The sequence below is a fragment of the Trachypithecus francoisi genome, unplaced genomic scaffold (assembly GCF_009764315.1).
Source record: "Trachypithecus francoisi isolate TF-2019V2 unplaced genomic scaffold, Tfra_2.0 Lachesis_group12, whole genome shotgun sequence".
Lineage (NCBI taxonomy): Eukaryota > Metazoa > Chordata > Mammalia > Primates > Cercopithecidae > Trachypithecus > Trachypithecus francoisi.
The window spans coordinates 68,439,241-68,462,956 of NW_022681457.1; the positions used below are offsets into that span (position 1 = coordinate 68,439,241).

The window sequence follows — 23,716 nt, forward strand, 5'->3', positions numbered from 1 at the left end:
CCTGTAGTCCCAGCTACTCGGGAGGCTGAGGCAGGAGAATGGTGTGAACCCGGGAGGCGGAGCTTGCAGTGAGCTGAGATCCGGCCACTGCACTCCAGCCTGGGCGACAGAGCGAGACTCTGTCTCAAAAAAAAAAAAAAAAAAAGAAAAGAGGTTTATTTCTTACAGTTCTGGAGGCTGGGGAGTCCAAGGCTGAGGATTTTCTTCTGGTCAGCCTCTGGTGAGGGTCTTGGACTGCGTCATAATATGGCAAAAGGCATCATGGCCAAGAGTCGTGCACTGAGAGCCAAACTGACTTTTTATGCCAAACCCATTTCCGTGATAACTCATTTAATCATTAATTTTTTTTTTTTTTTTTTTTTGAGATGGAATCTTGCTCTGTCACCCAGGCTGGAGTGCAGTGGTGCAATCTCGGCTCACTACAACCTCCGCCTCCTGGGTTCAAGGGATTCTCTTGTATCAGCCTCCTGAGTAGCTGGGATTACAGGTGCGTGCCACCACACCCGGCTAATTTTTGTATATTTAGTAGAGATGGGGTTTCTCCATGGTGGCCAGGCTGGTCTCGAACTCCTGACCTCAGGTGATCCCCCTGCCTCAGCCTCCCAAAGTACTGGGATTACAGGCGTGAGCCACCGTGCCTGGCCAATTTTTGTATTTTTAGTAGAGATGGGGTTTCGCCATGTTGGCCAGGCTGGTCTTGAACTCCTGACCTCAAGTGATCCACCCACCTCAGCCTCCCAAAGTGTTGGGATTATAGGCATGAACCATTGTGCTCAGCCTCACCCCCTAGTCTTTCATCTGATGCCTGACGATGTCAGGCAATGTGGTAATAATCATCCCGTTCCATTTTCCTTGTATTTAGTTTTCCTGCCGTATATCTCAAAAGGCTGAATCAACTCATTTGCCCATGCATCTCCCCAACCAGCACATTCTCCTAAACCTCCACTGGTGACAGTTTCAACAACTGGACTGTCACCTGTGCCAGGGACTGTGCTTCCCCTACCCCCTGGGATGGTGTCCTCATTGTCAGCCAGGCGCTGAGAGATTTGGTTCCCAAGTCTCATGTTACCATCTGCCTTCTCAGACCACTCCTGGTAGAAGCTGTGTGGTTCTGCTTCACTAGGAAGCAATCCTGAGTTGGATTTTGAAGTGCAGGCCAGAGACGGTGCCTCACACTTATAATCCCAGCCCTTTGGGAGGATCATGTGAGGCTAGGAGTTTGAGACCAGCCTGGGCAACATAGTGAGACCCTGTCTCTACAAAAAATAAAAAATTACCTGGGCATAGTGGTTGACATGTAGTCCTAGTTACTCAGGAGGCTGAGGCAGGAGGATCACTTGAGCCCAGGGGGTTGAGGCTGCAGCAAGCTATGATTGTGCCACTGTACTCCTGGGCCTGGGCGACAGAGCAAGACCTTGCTTCCAAAAAAAAAAAAAAGTGCAAAAGCATTTTCAAGGAGTAACACTTGTGAAATGAAAAGTATTGACCAGGTGCGATGGCTCATGCCTGTAATCCCAGCACTTTGGGAGGCCAAGGTGGGCGGATCACCTGAGGTCAGGAGTTTGAGACCAGCTTGACCAACATGGTGAAACCCCGTCTCTACTAAAAATACAAAAAATACAAAAAATACAAAAAATCAGCCAGGCGTGGTGGTGCATGCCTGTAATCCCAGCTATTCAGGAGGCTGAGGCAGAATTGCTCGAACCCAGGAGGCAGAGGTTGCGGTGAACTGAGATGGCGCCATTTCACTCCAGCCTGGGCAACGAGAGCAAAACTCTGCCTCAAAAAAAAAAAAAAGGAAAAGGAAAGAAAACTATTCGTGAAGAGGAGCTATCAGGCCGTGATGCAAACTTGAGGACATCTCTGGCAGCCAGGCGGGGAGCTCTGGAGCAAAGGCTGCCTGTTAGAGGAGTTGGTATTGTGTGGAAATGGCTTGGCTGCCATGGCTCAGGTGTTATCACCTTGTTCATTCGTTGACTGGAAACCACCACAAGTAGAGCTTGCCTTGGCTCCAAGCCGAAGCAGACCCTGAGGGAGCTACTGGAAGAAGGTCATTGTTTAGCAAACTCCCTGTAGCTGAGGGGCTAGTGCTTTGTTTTCTTTCTCTTTCTCTTTCTGTTTTGTTTTGTGTTGTTTTTTTGAGACAGGGTCTTGCTGGAGTGCACTGGCGCAATCACAGCTCACTGAAGCCTCAACTTCCTGGGCTCAGGTGATCCTCCCGCTTCAGCCTCCTGAGTAGCTGGGACTGCAGGCATGTGTCGCCACGCTTGGCTAATTTTGTGTATTTTTTGTAGAGATGTGGTCTTGCTATGTTGCCTAGACTGGTCTTGAACTCCTGGGCTCAAGCAGGCCTCCTGCCTCGGCCTTCCAAAGTGCTGGGATTATAGGTGTGAGCCATCACACCTCGCTGCAAGCTCTTTCTTGGAATGGGATCTGAGTGGCACATCTCTGGGTCTACCACAGGGCAGTGGGAACTTATGGTTGTCAATATATGTATATAAAGAGTTAGATAAATAAATCTATTCTGCAGTAGGACTGTTAAAAGGCAAGAAAAGGCCAGGTGCGGTGGCTCAAGCCTGTAATCCCAGCACTTTGGGAGGCAGAGATGGGCGGATCACGAGGTCAGGAGATCGAGACCATCCTGGCTAACATGGTGAAACCCCGTCTCTACTAAAAAATACAAAAAAAAAAAAAAAACTAGCCGGGCAAGGTGGCAGGTGCCTGTAGTCCCAGCTACTCGGGAGACTGAGGCAGGAGAATGGCGTAAACCTGGGAGGCGGAGCTTGCAGTGAGCTGAGATCTGGCCACTGCACTCCAGCCTGGGCGACAGAGCGAGACTCTGTCTCAAAAAAAAAAAAAAAGAAAAGAAAAGGCAAGAAAAATTAAAAAGAAAAAATAAAAATAAATATAGATAGAATGTGTGTTTATCTCTATCTATCCATGTATTCATCTATCAACATTATACACACACACACACACACACACACACACACTCCCTAGTTCTGTCCACTGAGAGGGCCTGAGAGCGATGACACCCCAGTAGTAATGAACACACCAAGCACCCAGATATTGGCTTCTACATCCCTCCACTATGGAAGTATGAGAGGAACCTGGCACGTATTGTTGTGCCAGAAAAGTAAGGAAGTGCTTAAAGAATGATGAGGACGTATTGAAAGGACATAGGAATCAGCTTGAAGGATCTCTAAACGGCAGAATCTGGGGCAATTTTATTTATTTATTTATTTTTTGAGATGGAGCCTCCCTCTGTCACCCAGGCTGGAGTGCAATAGCGTGATCTTGGTTCACTGCAAACTCCACCTCCTGGGTTCAAGTGATTCTCCCGCCTCAGCCTCCCGAGTAGCTGGGATTACAGGCATCCACCATCATGCCCAGCTAATTTTTGTATTTTTGTAGAGATAGGGTTTCACCATGTTGGCCAGCCTGGTCTTGAACTCCTGACCTCCGGTGATCTGCCCTCCTCGGCCTCCCAAAGTGCTAGGATTAGAGGCATGAGCCACCACTCTCGGCTAATTTTAGAACCAAAATAAATAAGAAGAGTGTGATGAACGGAATTGTGTCTCTGTCCCCAGATTCCTATGTTGAATCCTAATCTCTAGAGTGACTGTATTTAGAGACAGAGTCTTTAGAGAGGTAATTAAGATCACATGAGGTCATCAAGGTGGAACCCTATTCCATCATGCTTTGAGTTTTTTTTTTTTTTTTTTTTTTGAGACGGAGTCTCACTCTGTTGCCCAGGCTGGAGTGCAGTGGCGTGACCTCCCCTCACTGCAAGCTCTGTCGCCTCCTGGGTTCACGCCATTTTCCTGCCTCAGCCTCCCTAGAAACTGGGACTACAGGCGCCCGCCACCACGCCCAGCTAATTTTTTTGTATTTTCAGTAGAGATGGGGTTTCACCGTGTTCGCCAGGATGGTCTTGATCTTCTGACTTTGTGATCCACCCACCTCGGCCTCCCAAAGTCCTGGGATTACAGGCGTGAGCCACTGCGCCCGGCCCCGTTTTTTTTTTTTTTTTTGAGATGGAATCTCGCTCCATCACCCAGGCCGGAGCGCAGTGGTTTGATCTCAGCTCACGGCAACCTCTGCCTCTTGGGCTCAAATGATCCTCCCACCTCACTCCCCGAGTAGCTGGGACTACAGGCAAGTGCCACCATGCCTGGATAATTTTTGTATTTTTAAGTAGAGACAGGGTCTTGCCATGTCGGCCAGGATGGTCTTGAACTCCTCACCTCAGGTGATCTACCCACCTTGGCCTTCCAAAATACTGGGATTACAGGTGTGAGCCACAGCGCCCAGCCAATTATGCTATGTTTTCGTAAGAAGGAGAGAACAAGGATGTGTGCCACAGAGGAAAGGCCATGAGAGAGAGAGGACACAGCCAGAAGGCGGCCATCTGCAAGCCAAGGAAAGGCCTTAAGAGAAAGCAAGCCTGCCAGCCTGGGCACCATGGCTCATGGCTAAGGTAGCAGGATTACTTGAGCCCAGGAATTCTAGACCAGCCTGGGCAACAAAGGGAGTTCCCATCTCTACAAAAAAATTTTAAAAATCAGCCAGGCGTGGTGGTGCACGCCTTGAAGTCCCAGCTACTCCGGGAGGCTGAGGCAGGAGGATAGCTTGAACCCAGGGAGCCCGGAAGGTTGAGGGTGCAGTGAGCTATTGTTGCACCAGTGCACTTCAGCATGGGTAATAGAGCATGACACTCAAAAGAAACAAAAGACATCAACCTGCCAACACCTTTTTTTTTTTTTTTTTTTTTTTTTTTGAGACAGAGTCTCCTGTCCTCTAGGCTGAGGCTGGAATACAGTGGTATGATCTTGGCTCACTGCAACTTCTGCCTCCCAGGTTCAAGTGATTCTTGTGCCTCAGCCTCCCAAGTGGCTGGGATTACAGGCATGAGCCACCATGCCCAGCTAATTTTTTGTATTTTTAGTAGAGTCGGGGCTTCACCATGTTGGCCAGGCTAGTCTCAAACTCCTGACTTCAAGTGATCGCCCGCCTCGGCCTCCCAAAGTGCTGAGATTACAGGCGTAAGCCACTGCGCCTGGCCACGCCAACACCCAATCTTGGACTTCCAGCTTCTAGAATTGTGAGAAGTAAATTTCTGTTGTTGAAGCCCCCAAGTCTGTGAATTTTGTTCCGGGAGCCCCAGCCTATGGATACAGAGAATAACATTTTAACCCACTGAATAAAATAGGAAACCACAAGTCAATACTGATATACATAGATAAATGAATGAATGGAAAGGTTGATGAAGAATGGGATATTTACACTGTTTTAAAGAACTTACGAAACACTAATTACAAAGAGGAAAGTAGCTTGACAGTGATGGCTGGCAGACACCACTTTAAATCAAGTGATCAAGGTGAAATGTCATCAATACCGTGCAGCGCATTAAAAATGCAGTGGGGACACACAAAAAAGTCTCTTCGAGGTATGATCTGAATCTAATTACAAAGAAACATCAGACAAAAGCAAAAGGAGAGACATTGTACAAAGAAAAACTGGCCTGGCCAGGCATGTGGCTCATGCCTGTAATCCTAGTACTTTGGGAGGCCGAGGTGGGCAGATCACCTGAGGCTGGGAGTTTAAGACCAGCCTGACCAACATGGAGAAACCCTGTATCTACTAAAAATATGAAAAATTAGCCGGGCATGGTGGTGCATGCCTGTAATCCCAGCTACTCGGGAGGTTGAGGTAGGAGAATTGCTTGAACCTGGGAAGCGGAGGTTGCGGTGCGCCGAGTTTGTGCCAGTGCACTCTAGTCTGGGCAATAGAGCGAGACTCCGTCTCAAAAAAAAAAAGCACATCCCAGTAACTATAGAGATCTGTCTTCGAAAGCCAGGTGGCTTCCTCTGTTTCTGTATGAATTATATGGTTCAAGACGTTGACTCAGGCACAGCAGATACAGCTGTCCACTAAGTTGAAGTTGATCTGAATAGCGTTCAGGGCTGAGACAGTGTCCTAATAATCAGGGGACAATAAGCACAAGAAGTACAATCCCAGGCCAGGCGTGGTGGCTTATGCCTATGTCTTTGGGAGGGTAAGGCGGGAAGATCACTTGAGCCCAGGAGTTCAAGACCAGCCTGGGCAATACAGAGAAATTCCATCTCTACAAAAAATGAAAAATTAGCCAGGTATGGTGGTGCGCACCTATAGTCCCAGCTCCTTGGGAGGTTGAGGTAGGAGGATCACTTGAGGCCAGGAATTTGGAGCTGCAGTGAGCTGAGATCATACCACTGCACTCTAGCCTGGGTGACAGAGTGAGACCTTGTCTCAAAAAAAAAAAAAAAAAAAAGGTGAGAGAAAAGTACAATCCCAGAGGGCACACGTGGTGCCCCCCGGAGATGGAGAGTTGAGAGTGTTTAGGGAACTCCAGGCCACAGGTGCATTCATTAGAGGCTCAGGGGCCCTAGTGTGGTCTTGCAGCCTGGGTCCTTCAGCCCTAAAGTTGCCAGACTAGTCCAAACCGTTCTGCTCAGTCCTTGCTGTCAGAGGGAATGCCCAAGGCAGTCAATTCCAGACGGGTTTTGCACGTCCACCACAACAGTATCTCTGCCTGAGGGGTGTGCACAGCAACCCCAGGTGGGCGTTCTGGTGGAATATCCAGGAGCTGGGCCGCCCCAGGCAGCAGGTGAGCAGGTGGAAGGATAGGGGTCAAGTGGAGGGTTGCAGTCAATTTGAATTCAAAGCAGTCCAGCCACTTGGAAAGGCAAGACCGGGTGTTTCTTCTTATTTTTCTTGGGGAAGGGAAAGCTTCCAGGAGTAGTTCTGAAAGACAAAAGTCACTACTGCCTACCCCTAACTGCACCTCCTCAGATGCCAAGTTTGTGTTTGAGCTATTTTTCTTTTCTTTTTTTTTTTTTTTGAGACGGAGTCTTGCTCTGTCGCCCAGGCTGGAGTGCAGTGGCCAGATCTCAGCTCACTGCAAGCTCCGCCTCCCGGGTTTACGCCATTCTCCTGCCTCAGCCTCCCGAGTAGCTGGGACTACAAGTGCCCGCCACCTCGCCCGGCTAGTTTTTTGTATTTTTTAGTAGAGACGGGGTTTCACTGTGTTAGCCAGGATGGTCTCGATCTCCTGACCTTGTGATCCACCCGTCTTGGCCTCCCAAAGTGCTGGGATTACAGGCTTGAGCCACCGCGCCCGGCCGAGCTATTTTTCTTTTTCTTTCTTTTCTTTTGTTTTTTTGAGATGGAGTCTCGCTCTGTCACCCAGGCCAGAGTGCAGTGGTGCAATCTCAGCTCACTGCAACCTCTGCCTCCCAGGTTCAAGTGATCCTCCCACCTCAGCCTCCCAAGTAGCTGGGACTACAGGCACACACCACCACGCCTGGCTAGTTTTTGCATTTTTTTGTAGAGATGAGGTTTCCCTGTGTTGCCCAGGTTGGGCTCGAACTCCTGGGCTCAAGAAATCTGCCTGCCTCGGCCTCCCAAAGTCCTGGTATTACAGGTGTGAGCCACCGCACCCTGCCTGTGTTTTGGCCTATTGCTTTTATGATGGAATAATTTCCCATTGTATGGATGGAGCACTTTTGGTTTATCCATTCATCAGTTGAAGGACATTTGGCTGTTTCCACTCGTTGTCTCTTATGAATAATGCAGTTACGAACATTCGTGTACAAGATTTTATTTGAACACCTGTTTTAAATCCTCTTAGGTATATATGTAGGAGTGGAATTGCTGTGTCATACAGTAGAATTCTATGTTTAGTTTTTTGAAGAACTGACAAACAGCTTTCTAAAGCAGCTGCGCCATTTTACATTCCCATCAGCAATGTGTGAGGGTTGCGATTTCTCCATATTATCACCAACACTTGTTTTCTTTTTTTTTTTTTTATTTTTACTCATATTCTTCCTAGTGGGTAGGAAGTGGTATTTCACTGTAGCTTTGATCTGCATTTCCCTAAGGATTAATGCTGTGGAACATCTGTTCATGTACTTACTGAACATTGGTATATCTTCTTTGGAAAAATACCTATTCAAGTCCTGTGCCCGTTTGGTACATTCACAGTGTGGTACAACCATCACCACCATCGAGTTGCTTGTCTGTTGTTGTTGAGTTGTAAGAGTTCTTTATATATTTTGGATACTAGACCCTTATCAGATATATAATTTGCAAAACATTCTTTCCTAGTCTATGGGTTGTCTTTTCATTATTTTGTTGCATCTTTTGATGCACAAAAGTTGTGGTTTTGTTTGTTTGTTTGTGTGTTTGCTTGTTTTTGAGACTGAGTCTCACTCTGTCGCCCAGGCTGGAGTGCAGTGGCGTGATCTCAGCTCACTGCAACCTCTGCCCTCCGGGTTCAAGTGATTCTCAGGCCTCAGTTTTCTGAGTAGCTGGGACTACAGGTGGCCGCCACCATGCCTGGCTAATTTTTATATTTTTAGTAGAGACAGGGTTTCACCATATTGGCCAGGTTGGTCTCGAACTCCTGGGCTCAAGAGATCCTCCTGCCTCAGCCTCCCAAAATGCTGGGATTAGAGGTGTGAGCCACTGCACCCAGCCTAAAAGTTTAAAATGTTGATGAGGTCAAATTTACTTTTTTTTTTTTTTTCTATTGTTGCTTGTGCTTTTAGTATTATCTAAGAATCAATCACCAAATCAAGGTCATAAAGATGTATTTCTGTATTCTATGAATGTTATAGTTTTAGCTCTTACATTTAGGTGTTTGAGGCACTTTGAGTTAATTGCTGTATATGGTGTGAGATAGGGACCCAGTTGCACTCCTTTGATGTGATTGTCCAGCACCATTTGTTGAAAATACGATTCATTCCCCCATTGAACAGTCTTGGCACCGTTGTTGAAAATCAATTGATCATCGGTGTATGAGTTTATTTCTGGACTCTAGATTCTATTCCATTGATTTATGTCTCTCCCTATGAGGTAGGAGGTGGGACTTGACTCCAGAGGCAGGGCTCGGACACTGGACCAAATTGAGGACTAGCTGAAACAGGGCTGGGGTGGAAGGAGCTTTCCATAAGACACGCCCATCAGTGCACCATGTCAGTTTACCATTGCTGTCACACCACCAGGGAGTTATCCCCCGCTCTTCCATGGCAATGACTCGATGACCCAAAAGTTATTACCCATTCCCTAGAAATTGCTGCATAAATCGCCCCTTAATTTGCGTGTGTTAAAAGTAGATATAAATGACTGCAAAACTGCCCTGAGCTGCTAGTCTCTGCCTACAGCCCTGCTGTGCAGGAGTAGTCAGAGTTGTAACAGGGCTGGAGCCATAACACTGCCCCTTCGGTAAAGCTGTTCTCTTCTACCATTGGCTTGGCCTTGAATTCTTTCCTGGACAAAGCCAAGAACCTCATGGGCTAAGTCCCACTTTGGGGCTTACCTGTCCAGCATCATTTATGCCAGGGCCATAGTGTTCTGATTATTGTAGCTTTGTAGTAAGTTCTGAAACTGGAAAGTATGAATCCTCCAATTTTCTTCTTCTTTTTCAAGATTGTTTTGGCTATTTGGAAGCTCTTGCAATTCCATGTGAATTTTGTGATCAGTTTGCCTATTTCTGCAAAAAAAAAAAAAAAAAAAAAGGCTCTTAAAATTTTGATACGTGGCCAGGCGCAGTGGTTCACGCCTGTAATCCCAGCACTTTGGGAGGCCGAGGCAGGCGATCACTTGAAGTCAGGAGTTTGAGACCACCCTGGGTAACATGGTGAAACCCCATCTCTACTAAAACTACAAAAAATTAGCTGGGCTTGGTGTCACCTGCCTGCAATCTCAGCTACCTGGAAGGCGGAGGCATGAGAGTTGCTTGAACCTGGGAGGTGGAGATTGCAGTGAGCTGAGACCGTGCCACTGGACTCCAGCCTGGGCAACAAAAATTTTTTTTGATAGGCATTGCAACTGAATCTGTAGATCAATTTAGGGAGTATTGTCATCTTAAAAATACAGGCTGGGCATGGTGGCTCACACCTGTAATCCAGCACTTTTGGAGGCCAAGACGGGTGGATCACCTGAGGACGGCATATCGAGACCATCCTGGCTAACATGGTGAAACCCTGTCTCTGCTAAAAAACAAACAAACAAAAAAATATGAACTGAGCATGGTGGCAGGCGCCTGTAATCCCAGCTACTTGGGAGGCTGAGGCAGGAGAATGGTGTGAACCCAAGAGGCAGAGCTTGCAGTGAGTCGAGATCACGCCACTGCACTCCAGCCTGGGTGACAGAGCGAGACTCCGTCTCAAAAAAAAAAAAAAAAAAAATATATATATATATAAATATATATAAAATATATATGTATTATATAATATATATATATATATAAAGTCTTCCAATTGATGAACATGGGGTATCTATTTATTTAGCTTTTATTTAATTTCTTTCAGCAATGTTGTAGTTTTCAGTGTACAGGTGGAATTGTTTTCTTAATTTCATTTTCAGATTGGCATTGCTAGTGTATAGAAATACAACTAATTTCTTTTCTTTTTTTTTTTTTTTTTTTTTTTGAGGCGGAGTCTCGCTCTGTCGCCCGGACTGGAGTGCAGTGGCCGGATCTCAGCTCACTGCAAGCTCCGCCTCCCGGGTTTACGCCATTCTCCTGCCTCAGCCTCCTGAGTAGCTGGGACTACAGGCGCCCGCCACCTCGCCCGGCTAGTTTTTGTATTTTTAGTAGAGACGGGGTTTCACCGTGTTAGCCAGGATGGTCTCGATCTCCTGACCTCGTGATCCGCCCGTCTCGGCCTCCCAAAGTGCTGGGATTACAGGCTTGAGCCACCGCGCCCGGCTCTTTTCTTATTTTTTACAGAGATAGAGGGTCTCCCTTTGTTGCCCTGGCTGGTCTTGAACTCTTGGCCTCAAGCAATCCTCCCACCTCGCCTCCCAAAGTATTGAGAATTATAGACATAAGTCACTGTGCTGAGCCCTGATTTTCAATATTGATTTGTATCCCAAAACTTTCCTGAATTTATTAACTCTTTTTTTTTTTTTTCTCTTGAGACAGAGTTTCGCTCTTGTTGCCCAGGCTGGAGTGCAATGGCACTATCTTTGCTCATTGCAATCTCCGCCTCCCGGGTTCAAGCAATTCTCCTGCCTCAACCTCCTGAATAGCTTGGATTACAGGCATCTGCCACCACACCCTACTAATTTTGTATTTTTTTTTTTTTGAGACGGAGTCTCGCTCTGTCACCCAGGCTGGAGTGCAGTGGCCGGATCTCAGCTCACTGCAAGCTCCGCCTCCCGGGTTTACCCCATTCTCCTGCCTCAGCCTCCCGAGTAGCTGGGACTACAAGCGCCTGCCACCTCGCCTGGCTAGTTTTTTATATTTTTTAGTAGAGACGGGGTTTCACCGGGTTAGCCAGGATGGTCTCGATCTCCTGACCTTGTGATCCGCCCGTCTCGGCCTCCCAAAATGCTGGGATTACAGGCTTGAGCCACCGCGCCCGGCCTAATTTTGTATTTTTAATAGAGACAGGGTTTCTCTGTGTTAGCCAGGCTGGTCTCAAACTCCCAACCTCAGGCGATCCACCCGCCTCAGCCTCCCAAGGTGTTGGGATTACAAGCGTGAGCTACCGCGCCAAGCCTCATTTTTAAATTCTCATCTAAATGTTTCATCCAGAAGGGTTGGGTACAAAAGGGACGGAAACATTTCACGGAAAAAACATTTTTATACAAGTTGACTAGAAAGACACATCATGTCCAGGAATTGGTCAGGATGAAATTCTAAATTTTCTTTTTTTTTTTTTGTTACCAGCTTATATATCAAGAATAGAGGCTGGGTATGATGGCTCATGCCTGTAATCCCAGCACTTTGGGAGGCCAAGGAGGCTGGATCACCTGAGGTCAGGAGTTTGAGACCAGCCTGGCCAACATGGTGAAAACTCGATTCTACAAAAAAAAAAAAAACACAAAAATTAGCCAGATGTGGAGGTGCGGGCCTATAGTCCTAGGTACTTGGGAGGCTAAGGCAGGACAACTGCTTGAACCTAGGAGGTGGAGGTTGCAGTGAGTCAAGATGGTGCTACTGCACTCCAGCCTGGGCAACAGAGTGACACCCTGTCTGAAAAAACAAAAAACAAACAAACAAAAAAACACAGAAATCCTAAATTTTCAAAATGGTTTTCTACAACCTCTTAACCAATCATCATCCAATGAGCTTCCTGCAAAAGCTCGATCCCTTTCTGGGGACAGCTGCATTCAGTAATCAAACTGCCTTCCTAAGGTGTGTATAGCAGGAGAGAAGTGGGGAAGTAGAGTCAGGCTACAGGCCACAGTTGCAAACTGCAACTAATCCAGAAAGTTGAGCACAAGGCAACAGAAATGAAGCAGCCAGAGAGGTCACAGTTCCTGAGAGGTGCCCTCCTTGAACGTACAGCTTTTGGCAGGAATCACAGGTTAGAAATGCATTCGATGGCTGGGTGTGGTGGCTCACGCCTGTAATCCCAGTACTTTGGGAGGCCGAGGTGGGAGGATCACCTGAGGTCAGGAGTTCAAGACCAGCCTGACCAACACAGTGAAGCCCTCTCTCTACTAAAAATACAAAAATTAGCCAGGCATGGTGGTGTATGCCTGTAATCCTAGCTACTTGGGAGGTTGAGGGAGGAGAATTGCTTGAATCCAGGAGGCGGAGGTTGCAGTGAGCTGTGATCACACCACTGCATTCCAGCCTGGGCGACTAAGGGAGGCTCTGTCTTGAAAAAAGAAAAAGAAAGAAATAAAAACCCAGGCCGGGCGCGGTGGCTCAAGCCTGTAATCCCAGCACTTTGGGAGGCTGAGACGGGTGGATCACCAGGTCAGGAGATCGAGACCATCCTGACTAACACGGTGAAACCCCGTCTCTACTAAAAATACAAAAAAAACTAGCCGGGCGAGGTGGCGGGCGCCTGTAGTCCCAGCTACTCCGGAGGCTGAGGCAGGAGAATGGCCTAAACCCGGGAGGCGGAGCTTGCAGTGAGCTGAGATCCGGCCACTGCACTCTAGCCCGGGCAACAGAGCAAGACTCCGTCTCAAAAAAAAAAAAAAAAAAAAAAAAAAAGAAATAAAAAGCCAAGAAGTCAGTTGATTGTAGATGGTTTCCTCAAAGAAGAAGCCCTTTCCTTGGCCCAGTGCGGTGGCTCACGCCTGTAATCTCAGCACTTTGGGAGGCCAAGGCAGGCGGATCATGAGGTCAGGAGATTGAGACCATCCTGGCTAACATGGTGAAACCCCATTTCTACTAAAAATGCAAAAAATTAGCTGGGCGTGGTGGCGGGTGCCTGTAGTCCCAGCTACTCGGGAGGCTGAGGCAGGAGAATGGCGGGAACCCGGGAGGCGGAGCTTGCAGTGGGCTGAGATCGTGCCACTGCACTGCAGCCTGGGTGAGAGAGTGAGACTCCGTCTAGAAAAAAAGAAGAAGAAGAAGAAGCCCTTTCCTGTGGGCATTTGTATGTGATCCAGATGGTCCAGCCAGCATCCATGATGTTTTCAGTTTAGGTCCTAGGGAGGGTGCCCTAAGTCTGCAATGGTCTCACAGTCAAAGTCCTGTTCCTGGAGCGTGCGCCCGTTTTCAATCTAGCACAGCACATGCTAGACTGAAACAGCACAGAACAGACAGCAGTATCAGGTTTTGGCTTACAGTCAGGTCCAGGCCATTAGGATCTGTGAATTCAAGACGCCACAAGTCAGTGGCTGTTCTTTGGCTGCAGCAAAGCTAAGACGCTGCAGGCTAGAAGGTTCTGTTTCAAGTGCAAGTGACAAACAAGGCTTTCCTAAGCCCTTTTCCCTTGTCAGTCTTAGAGCTGGAAATGATGCACTCAAAAACATGCATGGGCTGGACGCAGTGGCTCGTGCCTGTAATCCCAGCACTATGGCAGGCTGAGTGGGGAGGACAGCTTGAGCACAGGAGATCAAGACCAGCCCGGGCAACATAGTGAAACTGTGTCTCTACCAAAAAAAAAAAAAAAAAAAAACAATTAAAAATTAACTGGGCATGGAGGTGGGCACCTGCAGTCCCAGTTACTTAGGAGGCTAAGGTGAGAGGATTGCTCGAGCCCGGGAGGTCAATGCTGCAGTGAGCCGTGACTGCATCATTATACTCCAGCTTGGGCAACAGAGTGAGACCCTGTCTCAAAAACAAAAAACCAAACAAAAATGCACACCTTCAAGAAAAAGAGAAGACAACCACAGACTGGGAGAAGGTATTTGCAGAAGACATATCTGATAAAGGACTATTATTCAAAATGTACAAAGAACTCTTAAAACTCAACAGGAGTGGCACACACCTGTAATCCCAGCTACTTGGGAGGCTGAGGCAGGAGAATCCCTTGAACCTGGAAGACGGAGTTTGCAGTGAGCTGAGATCATACCATTGCACTCCAGCTTGGGCAACAGAACAAGACTCTGTCTTAAAAAAAAAAAAAAAAAAGAGGTTAGGGGCAGTGGCTCACACCTGTAATCCCAGCACATTGGGAGGCCAAAGTGGGTGGATTGCTTGAATCCCAGAGTTTGAGACCAGCCTGGGCAACGTGGCAAAACCCCATCTCTACAAAAAATAGAAAACAGTTGAATGTGGTGGTGTGCCTTTGTGGACTCAGCTGCTTGGGAAGCTGAGACAGAAGGATCGCTTGAGCCTGGGAGGCACTGGTTGCAGTAAGCCATGATCACACCACTACACTCCAGCCTGGGTGACAGAGCAAGACTCTGTCTCTAAAAAAAGGCTGAGTCTGGTGACTCATGCCTGTAATCCCAGCACTTTGGGAGGCCAAAGTGGGCAGATCCCTTGAGCCCAGGAGTTTCAGACCAGCCTGGGTAACAATGCAAGACCTCATCTTAAAAAAAAAAAGAGGCAGGTGTGGTGGCACACGCCTGTAGTCCCAGCTACTCAGGAGGTGAGGCAGGCGGTTCACTTGAGCCCAGAAGTTTTAGGCTGCAGTGAGCCATGGTCTAATCATGCTACTGCACTTCAGCCTGGGCAACAGAGTGAGACCCTGTCTCTAAAAGTGATCTTTCAAGCCATGAAAAGACCTGGAGGAACCTTAACTGCATATCAGTAAGTAAGAGACCAATCTGATAAGGATACATACTGTATGATTCCAACAATATGATATTCTGGAAAAGGCAAAACTATGGAGTCAATATAAAAATCAGTGGTTGGCCAGGTAGGGTGGCTCATGCCTATAATCCCAGCACTTTGGGAGGCTGAAGCTGGTGGATTGTTTGAGGTCAGAAGTTCGAGACCAGCCTGGCCAAATGGTAAAACCCCATCTCTACTAAAAATACAAAAAAATTAGCCAGACGTGGTAGTGGGCACCTGTAATCTCAGTTATTCGGGAGGCTGAGGTGGGAGCATCTCTTGAACCCGGGAGGCAGAGGATGCAGTGAGCCAAGATCGTGCCACTGCACTCCAGCCTGGGTGACAGAGCAAGACTCCATCTCAAAACAAAAACAAAACAAAACAAACAAAAGACCAGTGGTCATCTGGTGTTGAGGGAGGGAGGAGTGAATTGGTAGAGCACAGAGGACTTTTAGGGCAGTGAAACTAGTCTGTGTGATACCACAGTGGTAGATACACATAATTACATATTTGTCCAAACCCAGAGAATGTACAACACCAAGTTTGACCCTAGTGCAAACGATGGACTTTGGGTGATAAGGATGTGTCAACATAGGTTCATTGATTATAACATGTACCACTCTGATGGGGGATGTTGATAGGGGATGGGAGTGAGTGTGTGTGTGTGTGTGTGAGGGGCTAGGGGAAACAGGGGATATAAGATAATTATGTACTTTCTGCTCAGTTTTGCTGTGAACCTAAAACTTCTCTAAAAATAAAGTCTAGGCTGGGTGCGGTGGCTCACGCCTATAATCCTAGCACTTTGGGAGGATGAGGTGGGAAGATCACTTGAACTCAGGAGTTCAAGACCAGCCTGGGCAACAGAGTGAGACCTTGTCTCTAATTTGAAAAAACAAACAAACAAGCAAACAAAAAATTAGCTGGGTGTGGTGGCACACACACCTGTAATTCCAGCTACTGAAGAGGCTGAGGTGGGAGGATTGCTTGCGTCTAGGAGGTCACGGATGCAGTGAGACGAGATCGCACTGTTGTACTCCAGCCTGGGCAACAAAGTGAGACTGTCTCAAAAAAAAAAACAAAAACAAAAAGTATATTAAAGAAACAAAACTTTTTCAGACATACAAAAAAATATGCACACCAGGCTGCCACATCAGCTGCCTTTAAGGGTCCAGCATTTGATTTTAACAAGGGCTTATTAGCAGACTAAAAAGTGTTTTTTAAAACTCTAAAAGTAGCTGGGTGTGGTGGCACGTGCCTGTAGTCCTAGCTACTCAGGAGGCTGAAGCAGGAGGATCACTTGATCTCAGGAGGTCGAGGCTGCAGTGAGCCATGATCGCGCCACTGCACTCCAGCTTGGGTGAGAGTGTGAGATCCCGTCTCAAAAAATAAATTTTTGTTTTAAAGTGAAACTCCAAAAGTTTATTTCCATCCAGAGATTGCGTCGCTCTTTTTACTGCTTCTTAACTTTCTCCAAAGGCTTCAGTAAGCCAAAATCATGGCAAAAATCATCATTTACAGAGACTGTACTTGTTCTGTTTCCAATACTCAGAATTAAAATTCCAATCATCCCGTTGTTGGCAAAAAGCAAGGGAGTTGTTTTATATACACACAACGACTTTTGCAGCTTTCTCTAATCCAGATAATCTCCATAGTGTATATTGCAAGCATAAACATTTTACATTGTTTTTTTAAAAAATCATACATTTAGTCCAGGTGTGGTAGCTCACGCCTGTAATCCCATCACTTTGGGAGGTTAAGGCGGGTGGCTCACCTGAGGTCAGGAGTTTGAGACCAGCCCAGCCAACATAGTGAAACCCTGTCTCGACTAAAAATACAAAAAATGAGCCAGCCATGGTGGCATGTGCCTGTAATCCCACCTACTCGGGAGTCTGAGAATCACTTCAACCTGGGAGGTGGAGGTTACAATGACCTGAAATTGAGCCACCGAACTCCAGTCTGGGTGACAGCAACACTGTCTCAAAAATAAATAAAATAAAATAAAATCATACATCTAGATGAAACAGTCACAAAATACAAACGAGCTTTTCAAATTTCTCCATTTTTTTCCTCATTGCAAATCTACTCAAATGTCTATCAATAAATTAGACACTTAATAGTTGGAATAGAAGGCAGACCTGTAGGCTGAAGATATGGATAGAATCTACAGGCAGCCTTTGGTATCCATGGGATTGGTTCCAGAAACCCCTACAGATCCCAAAATCCACAGACACTCAAGTCCTTATATAAAATGCAGTGATATTTGCATATAACCTCCATACATCCTCCCATATACTTTATTTATTAATTATTATTATTATTATTATTATTTTTTTTTTGAGGCAGAATCTCGCTGTGTCACCCAGACTGGAGTGCAGTGGCGCAATCTCGGCTCACTGCAAGCTCCGCCTCCCGGGTTCACGCCATGCTCCTGCCTCAGCCTCCCAAGTAGCTGGGACTACAGGCGCCCGCCACCTCGCCCGGCTAGTTTTTTTGTATTTTTAGTAGAGACGGGGTTTCACCGGGTTAGCCAGGATGGTCTCGATCTCCTGACCTCGTGATCCGCCCGTCTCGGCCTCCCAAAGTGCTGGGATTACAGGCTTGAGCCACCGCGCCCGGCCTAATTATTATTTTTTGATGGAGTTTCACTCTTGATACCCAGGCTGGAGTGCAATGGCGCGATCTCGCTCACTGCAACCTCAGCCTCCCAGGTTCAAGCGATCCACCTGCCTCAGCCTCCCAAGTAGCTGGGCTTACAGGCGCCCACCACCACGCCCAGCTAGTTTTTTGCATTTTTAATAGAGATAGGGCTTCACCATGTTGGCCGAAACTTAGACACATAAACACAGACTTTGCGTGGTACCATTTGCAGTTGAGAGAAATGTAAACCAATGCAAAGATGCAGTGTGAAATCATAATTGAACGAAATTAACTGAAGTAATGCTACTGTAATAATTTTGTAGCCACCTTCTGTTGTTATTGCAGTGAGCTGAAGTGTTGTATCAGCTTAAACACCATGTGATGCTAATCATCTACAAGGAGTCCGTTTCTCCAGCAAATTGCATAGTGCAGTGTACAGCGATCTCTTCCGGTTCTCGTTCATTTTTCATCTTGTTAAGTGCAATATCGTAAACCCTGAATAACACCACGGGACCCATACAGAGTGCCACTGGTGAAACTGAAAGTGCTCCCAAGAAATAGGCAAGTCATGACATTACAAGAAAGAGTTGATTTGCTTGATATGTATCATAGATTGAGGTCTGCAGCTGCAGTTGCCTGACATTTCAAGATGAATTCAGCATTGAGGAGCATTGTAAAAAAAAAAAAATGACATTCCCGAAGTGGTCGCAGTTATGTTGGCAGGCAGGAAATCCTTGCACTTTTTGTGAAATATCTTTTTTCTTTTTTTTTTTTTTGAGACGGAGTCTCGCTCTGTCACCTGGGCTGGAGTGCAGTGGCTGGATCTCAGCTCACTGCAAGCTCCGCCTCCTGGGTTCCCGCCATTCTCCTGCCTCAGCCTCCCGAGTAGCTGGGACTACAGGCGCCCGCCACCTCGCCCAGCTAGTTTTTTGTATTTTTTAGTAGAGATGGGGTTTCACCGGGTTAGCCTGGATGGTCTCGATCTCCTGACCTCATGATCCGCCCATCTCGGCCTCCCAAAGTGCTGGGATTACAGGCTTGAGCCACCGCGCCCGGCCTGTGAAATATCTTTTTATCTCATATTGAAAATGCAAGGCCAGGTGTGATGGCTCAGGCCTGGAATCTCAGCACTTTGGGAGGCTGAGGTGGGCAGATCATGTGAAGCCAGGAGTTCGAGACCAGCCTGGCCAACATGGCAAAACCCTGTCTCTACCAAAAGTACATAAATTAACTGGGCATGGTGGCAGGCGCCTGTAATCCCAGCTACTTGGGAGGCTGAGACACAAGAATCGCTTGAACCTGGGAGGCAGAAGTTGCAATGAGCCCAGATCACGCCACTGCACTCCAGCTGGGGCTACAGAGCAAGACTCCATCAAAAAAAAAAAAAAAAAAAAAAGAAAAAGAAAAAAGAACAAACGAAAGAAAGAAAGAAAATGTAGTTTTTCTGTGGGTGCAGAATTGCTGTAAAAAAGGCATACCTATAGATTCTAATATAATTCTAGGAAAAGTGCAGTCATTATATGACAACTTAAAGCAAAAGGAAGGTGAAGGATATAAAGCTGGAGAATTTAATACCAGCAAAGGATGGTTTGATAATTTTAAAGAGTTTGGCTAAAAAATATCAAGGTAACAGGAGAGACAGCTTCTGCCAATCAAAAGGCAGCAGATGAGTTCCCAGGTGCTAGTGAGGAAATCATTGAGGAGGAAAGATATCTGCCTAAAGAGAGGTTTTTGTTTTGTTTTGTTTTTAAGACAGAGTCTCACTCTGTTGCCCAGGCTGAAGTGCAGTGGTGCAATCTCAGCTCACTGCAACCTCCGCCTCCTGAGTTCAAGCGATTCTACTGCCTCAGCCTTCTGAGTAGCTGGGATTACAGGTACCTGCCACCATACCCAGCTAATTTTTATATTTTTAGTAGAGATGGGATTTCACCATGTTGGCCAGGCTGATCTCAAACTCCTGACCTCAAGTGATATGCCCGCCTTGGCCTCCCAAAGTGCTGGGATTACAAGCATGAGCCACACCTTGCTCCGTCATGAAGAGGTTTGTAATGCAGACTAAAGTGCCTTATTCTGGAAAAAAAAATGCCTCAAAGGACATTTATTAGTAAGGAAGAGAAGCGAGCACTTAAGGCAGGTAGGGATAGGCTGACCCTACCGTTGTGTGCAAATGCTGTCAGATTTATGATCAGGCTGCCCTTACATAGAAAACTGCTAACCTCCAAGCCTTCAAAGATAAGACTGCCAGTCTTTCGGTTGTACAACAAGGCCTGGACAACGAGAACCCTTCTTCTGGATTGATTCCACTGACGCTTTGTCCTTGAAGTTAGGAAGTACCTTGCCAGTAAGTTACCTTGATATTAGACAATGTCCCTGGCCACCAAGAACTTCATGAATTCAACACTGAAGGTGTCAAAGTGATCTCATGGCCCCCAAACACAATGCCTCTACTTCAGCCTCTAGATCAGCCGGTGATAAGGAGTTTTAAGGCTCATTACACATTGTGGAAAGGACTGTCAACACTATGGAAGAGAAGACTGATATAGAGAACATTAGGAAAGTCTGGAAGGATGACACCACTGAAGATGCCATCCTTGTTAGAGAAAAGCTACGAATGCCATTGAGTGAAAATAATAAATTCCTGCAGGAGAAAACTGTGTCTATATGTTGTACATGACCTCACCGGATTTACAACAGAGCCAATCAAAGAAATCATTAGAGAGATTGTGGATATGGACAAAAAGAAAAAAAAAAAAAAGTAAGGGGTGAAGGGTTTCAAGCTATGGATCTTGGGGAAATTCAAGAGCTAATAGATTCTACACCAGAGGAATTAACAGAATATATATTTTTCTTTTTTTTCTGAGATGGAGTCTCACTCTGTCACCTAGACTGGAGTGCAGTGGCATAATCTCAGCTCACTGCAACCTCCACCTCCCAGGTTCAAGCAATTCTCCTGCCTCAGCCTCCTGAGTAGTTGGGATTACAGGTGCCTGCCACCATGCCCGGCTAATTTTTGTATTTTTAGTAGAGACAGGGTTTTGCCATGTTGGCCAGGCTGGTCTCGAACTCCTGACCTAGGGTCATCCACCCACCTCCCAAAGTGCTGGGATTACAGACGTGAGCCACCGTGCCTGGCCAGAAGACGTTAATTGAAGATGTTTTTGACCCTTCTATAACACAGGAACTGACACTAAAGCAAACCGTGGAAGAAGGTTTGGTGCCATATAGAAACATTTTTAGAGAAATGAAAAAGCAAAAAGTCAGACAGAAACTATGATGTATTTCTGTAAAGTACCTGCCTCTCCTGCCTCCCCCTCACCTCCATCACCTCATCCACTTTTGCCACCTCTGAGACAGCAAGACCAGCCCTCCTCTTCCTCCTTCTCTTCAGCCTACTCATTGTGAAGATGATGAGGATGAAGACCTTTATGATGACCACCTCCACTTACTGAATAGTAAATGTACTTTCTCTTCCTTACAATTTGCTCAACATTATCTTTTCTTTAGTTTATTGTAAGAATACAGTATATAGGCTGGGCGCGGTGGCTCAAGCCTGTAATCCCAGCACTTTGGGAGGCCGAGACGGGCGGATCACGAGGTCAGGAGATCGAGACCATCCTGGCTAACCCGGTGAAACCCCGTCTCTACTAAAAAATACAAAAAACTAGCTGGGCGAGGTGGCGGGCGCCTGTAGTCCCAGCTACTCAGGAGGCTGAGGCAGGAGAATGGCGTAAACCTGGGAGGCGGAGCTTGCAGTGAGCCGAGATCTGGCCACTGCACTCCAGCCTGGGCAACAGAGCGAGACTCCATCTCAAAAAAAAAAAAAGTATATAATAAAAATACATATGAAGTATGTGTTAATTGACCATTTATGCTATCAGTGAGGCTTCTGGTCAACGGTAGGTTATTAGTAGTTAAGTTCTGGGGGAATCAAAATTTATACTCAAAAAAAATTTTTTTTTAGATGGAATCTTGCTGTGTTGCCCAGGCTGGAGTGCAATGGCACGATCTTGGCTCACTGCAACCTCTGTGTCCCAGGTTCAAGAGATTCTTCTGCCTCAGCCTCCCGAGTAGCTGGGATTACAGGTGGGCGCCACCACGCCCAGCTAATTTTTGTATTTTTAGTAGAGACGGGGTTTCACCATGTTGACCAGGGTGGTCTTGAACTTCTGACCTTGTGATCCACCCACCTCGGCCTCCCAAAGCGCTGGGATTACAGGTGTGGGCCACCACACCTGGCTATCCTCAGATTTGTAACAGCAAGGAGGGTTGGCACCCCAACCGTCACGTTGTTCATGGGTTAACTGTATAATGTGTGGATCAATGGTGTAATGTTCGCACATCACTTCATTCTCATGAATTCAACATAGTACTTGGCATGGGGCAAATTCAAGTTTTTACTTTTTGGAACTTTGTGGAAGTTTTTTTCCCCAAGTATTTTCTATTTTTATTTATTTATTTATTTTTTGAGACAGGGTCTCACTCCGTTTCCTAGGCTGGAGTGCTATGGTCTCAATATCCAGGGCTCCAATGATCCTCCTACCTCAGCCTCTCAAGTAGCTGAGACTACAGGCACACGCCCCCTACCATGCCCAGATAATTAAAAAATTTTTTTGTTGAGATGGGTCTCACCATGTTGTCTAGGCTGGTCTTGAACTCCTGGGCTCAAGCAATTCTCCTGCCTAGGCTTCCTACAGTGTTGGGATTATAGGTGTGAGTCACCATATCCAGTCTTCCCTGAATATCGTCTTTTGTTTGAAACAGAGTTTTGCTCTGTCACCCAGGCTGAAGTGCAATGGTGTGATCTTGGCTCACTGCAACCTCTGCCTCCCAGGTTCAAGTGATCCTCCCACCTCAGGCTCCCGAGTAGCTGGGACTACAGATGTGTGCTGCCATGACTGGCTAATTGTTTTGTTTGTTTGTCTGTTTTTGAGACAAAGTCTCCGTCGCCCAGGCTGGAGTGCTGTGGCACGATCTTGGATCACTGCAACCTCTGCCTCCCGGGTTCAAGCGATTCTCCTGCCTCAGACTCCCAGATAGCTGGGATTACAGGCACCTGCTGCCACGCTCGGCTAATTTTTGCATTTTTATTTTACTTATTTATGTTTTGAGACAGAGTTTTGCTCTTGTTGCCCTGGCTGGATACCAATGGCACGATCTTGGCTTAAGGCAACCTCCACCTCCCAGGTTCAAGCAATTCTCCTGCCTCAGCCTCCCAAGTAGCTGGGATTACAGATGCCCACCACTGGCTAATTTTTTTTGTATTTTTAGTAGAGATGGGGTTTTGCCATATTGGCCAGGCTGGTCTCGAACTCATGACCTCAGGTGATCCGCTCGCCTCAGCCTCCCAAAGTGCTGAGATTACAGGTGTGAGCCACCACACCCAGCAATTTTTGTATTTTTAGTAGAGACGGGGTTTCACCATATTGGCCAGCCTGGTCTCCAAGTGACCTCAGGTGATCCACCTGCCTCGGTCCCCCAGAGTGCTGGGATTACAGGCGTGAGGCACCGCGCCCAGCCTCCCGAATATTTTCAATCTACAGTTGGTTGAATCCACAGATGCAGACGTCACCCACACAGACGGCCAACTGTGTATGTTTTTCTTATTCTTTTTTTTTTCCATCTGGCTTATCGAAAGCTTTGAGCTGGCCGGCAATGGATTTAATCTCTTTTACTCCCACTTGGAGGAGACAGTACCTATAAACTGTTAACTGTATTTGACCCACCAAAAACTCATTTTGGGAAAGTCTTGGCCCTTTCTCTTGCAGCCCACAGGAGAGGGAAAAAAGCCAAAGGTATCAGTTGGGCCATGCTTTTTTTTCTCCTCATTGTAGTCAGCACTCACCAAAATCAGCCAGGAGATCCAGGGAGTCAGCTCTCCAGAGGCTGGACCTGTTGTCTTTTTTTTTTTTTTTTGAGACAGAGTCTCGCTCTTTCACTCAGGCTGGAGTGTAGTGATGTGATCTTGGCTCACTGCAACCTCCACCTCCCAGATTCAAATGATTCTCCTGCTTCAGCCTCCCGAGTAACTGGGATTACAGGCACCTGCCACCACACCCAGCTAAT

At 46.8% G+C, this 23,716-nt stretch overlaps 1 protein-coding gene across 2 annotated transcripts in view; it reads right to left on the minus strand.

The window, feature by feature from the left end:
• Positions 1–5,078: 5,078 nt before the first annotated feature.
• FBXO27 (F-box protein 27) overlaps positions 5,079–23,716 on the minus strand; it is a 28,143-nt gene continuing 9,505 nt past the window's right edge. Inside the window, exons 6-7 of one of the 2 annotated variants that reach the window (XR_004440829.1) lie at positions 9,362–9,535; positions 5,079–5,168 (exon numbers count right to left, since the gene is read on the minus strand). Coding sequence is in view for 1 of the 2 variants with exons in the window: in XM_033226150.1 (XP_033082041.1) it covers positions 9,530–9,535 (6 nt within the window). In the remaining variant the exon portion in view is untranslated. Of the gene's footprint in view, positions 5,169–8,565; positions 9,536–23,716 lie in introns of those variants that run through there. The other variant, XM_033226150.1, reaches the window with a different exon arrangement.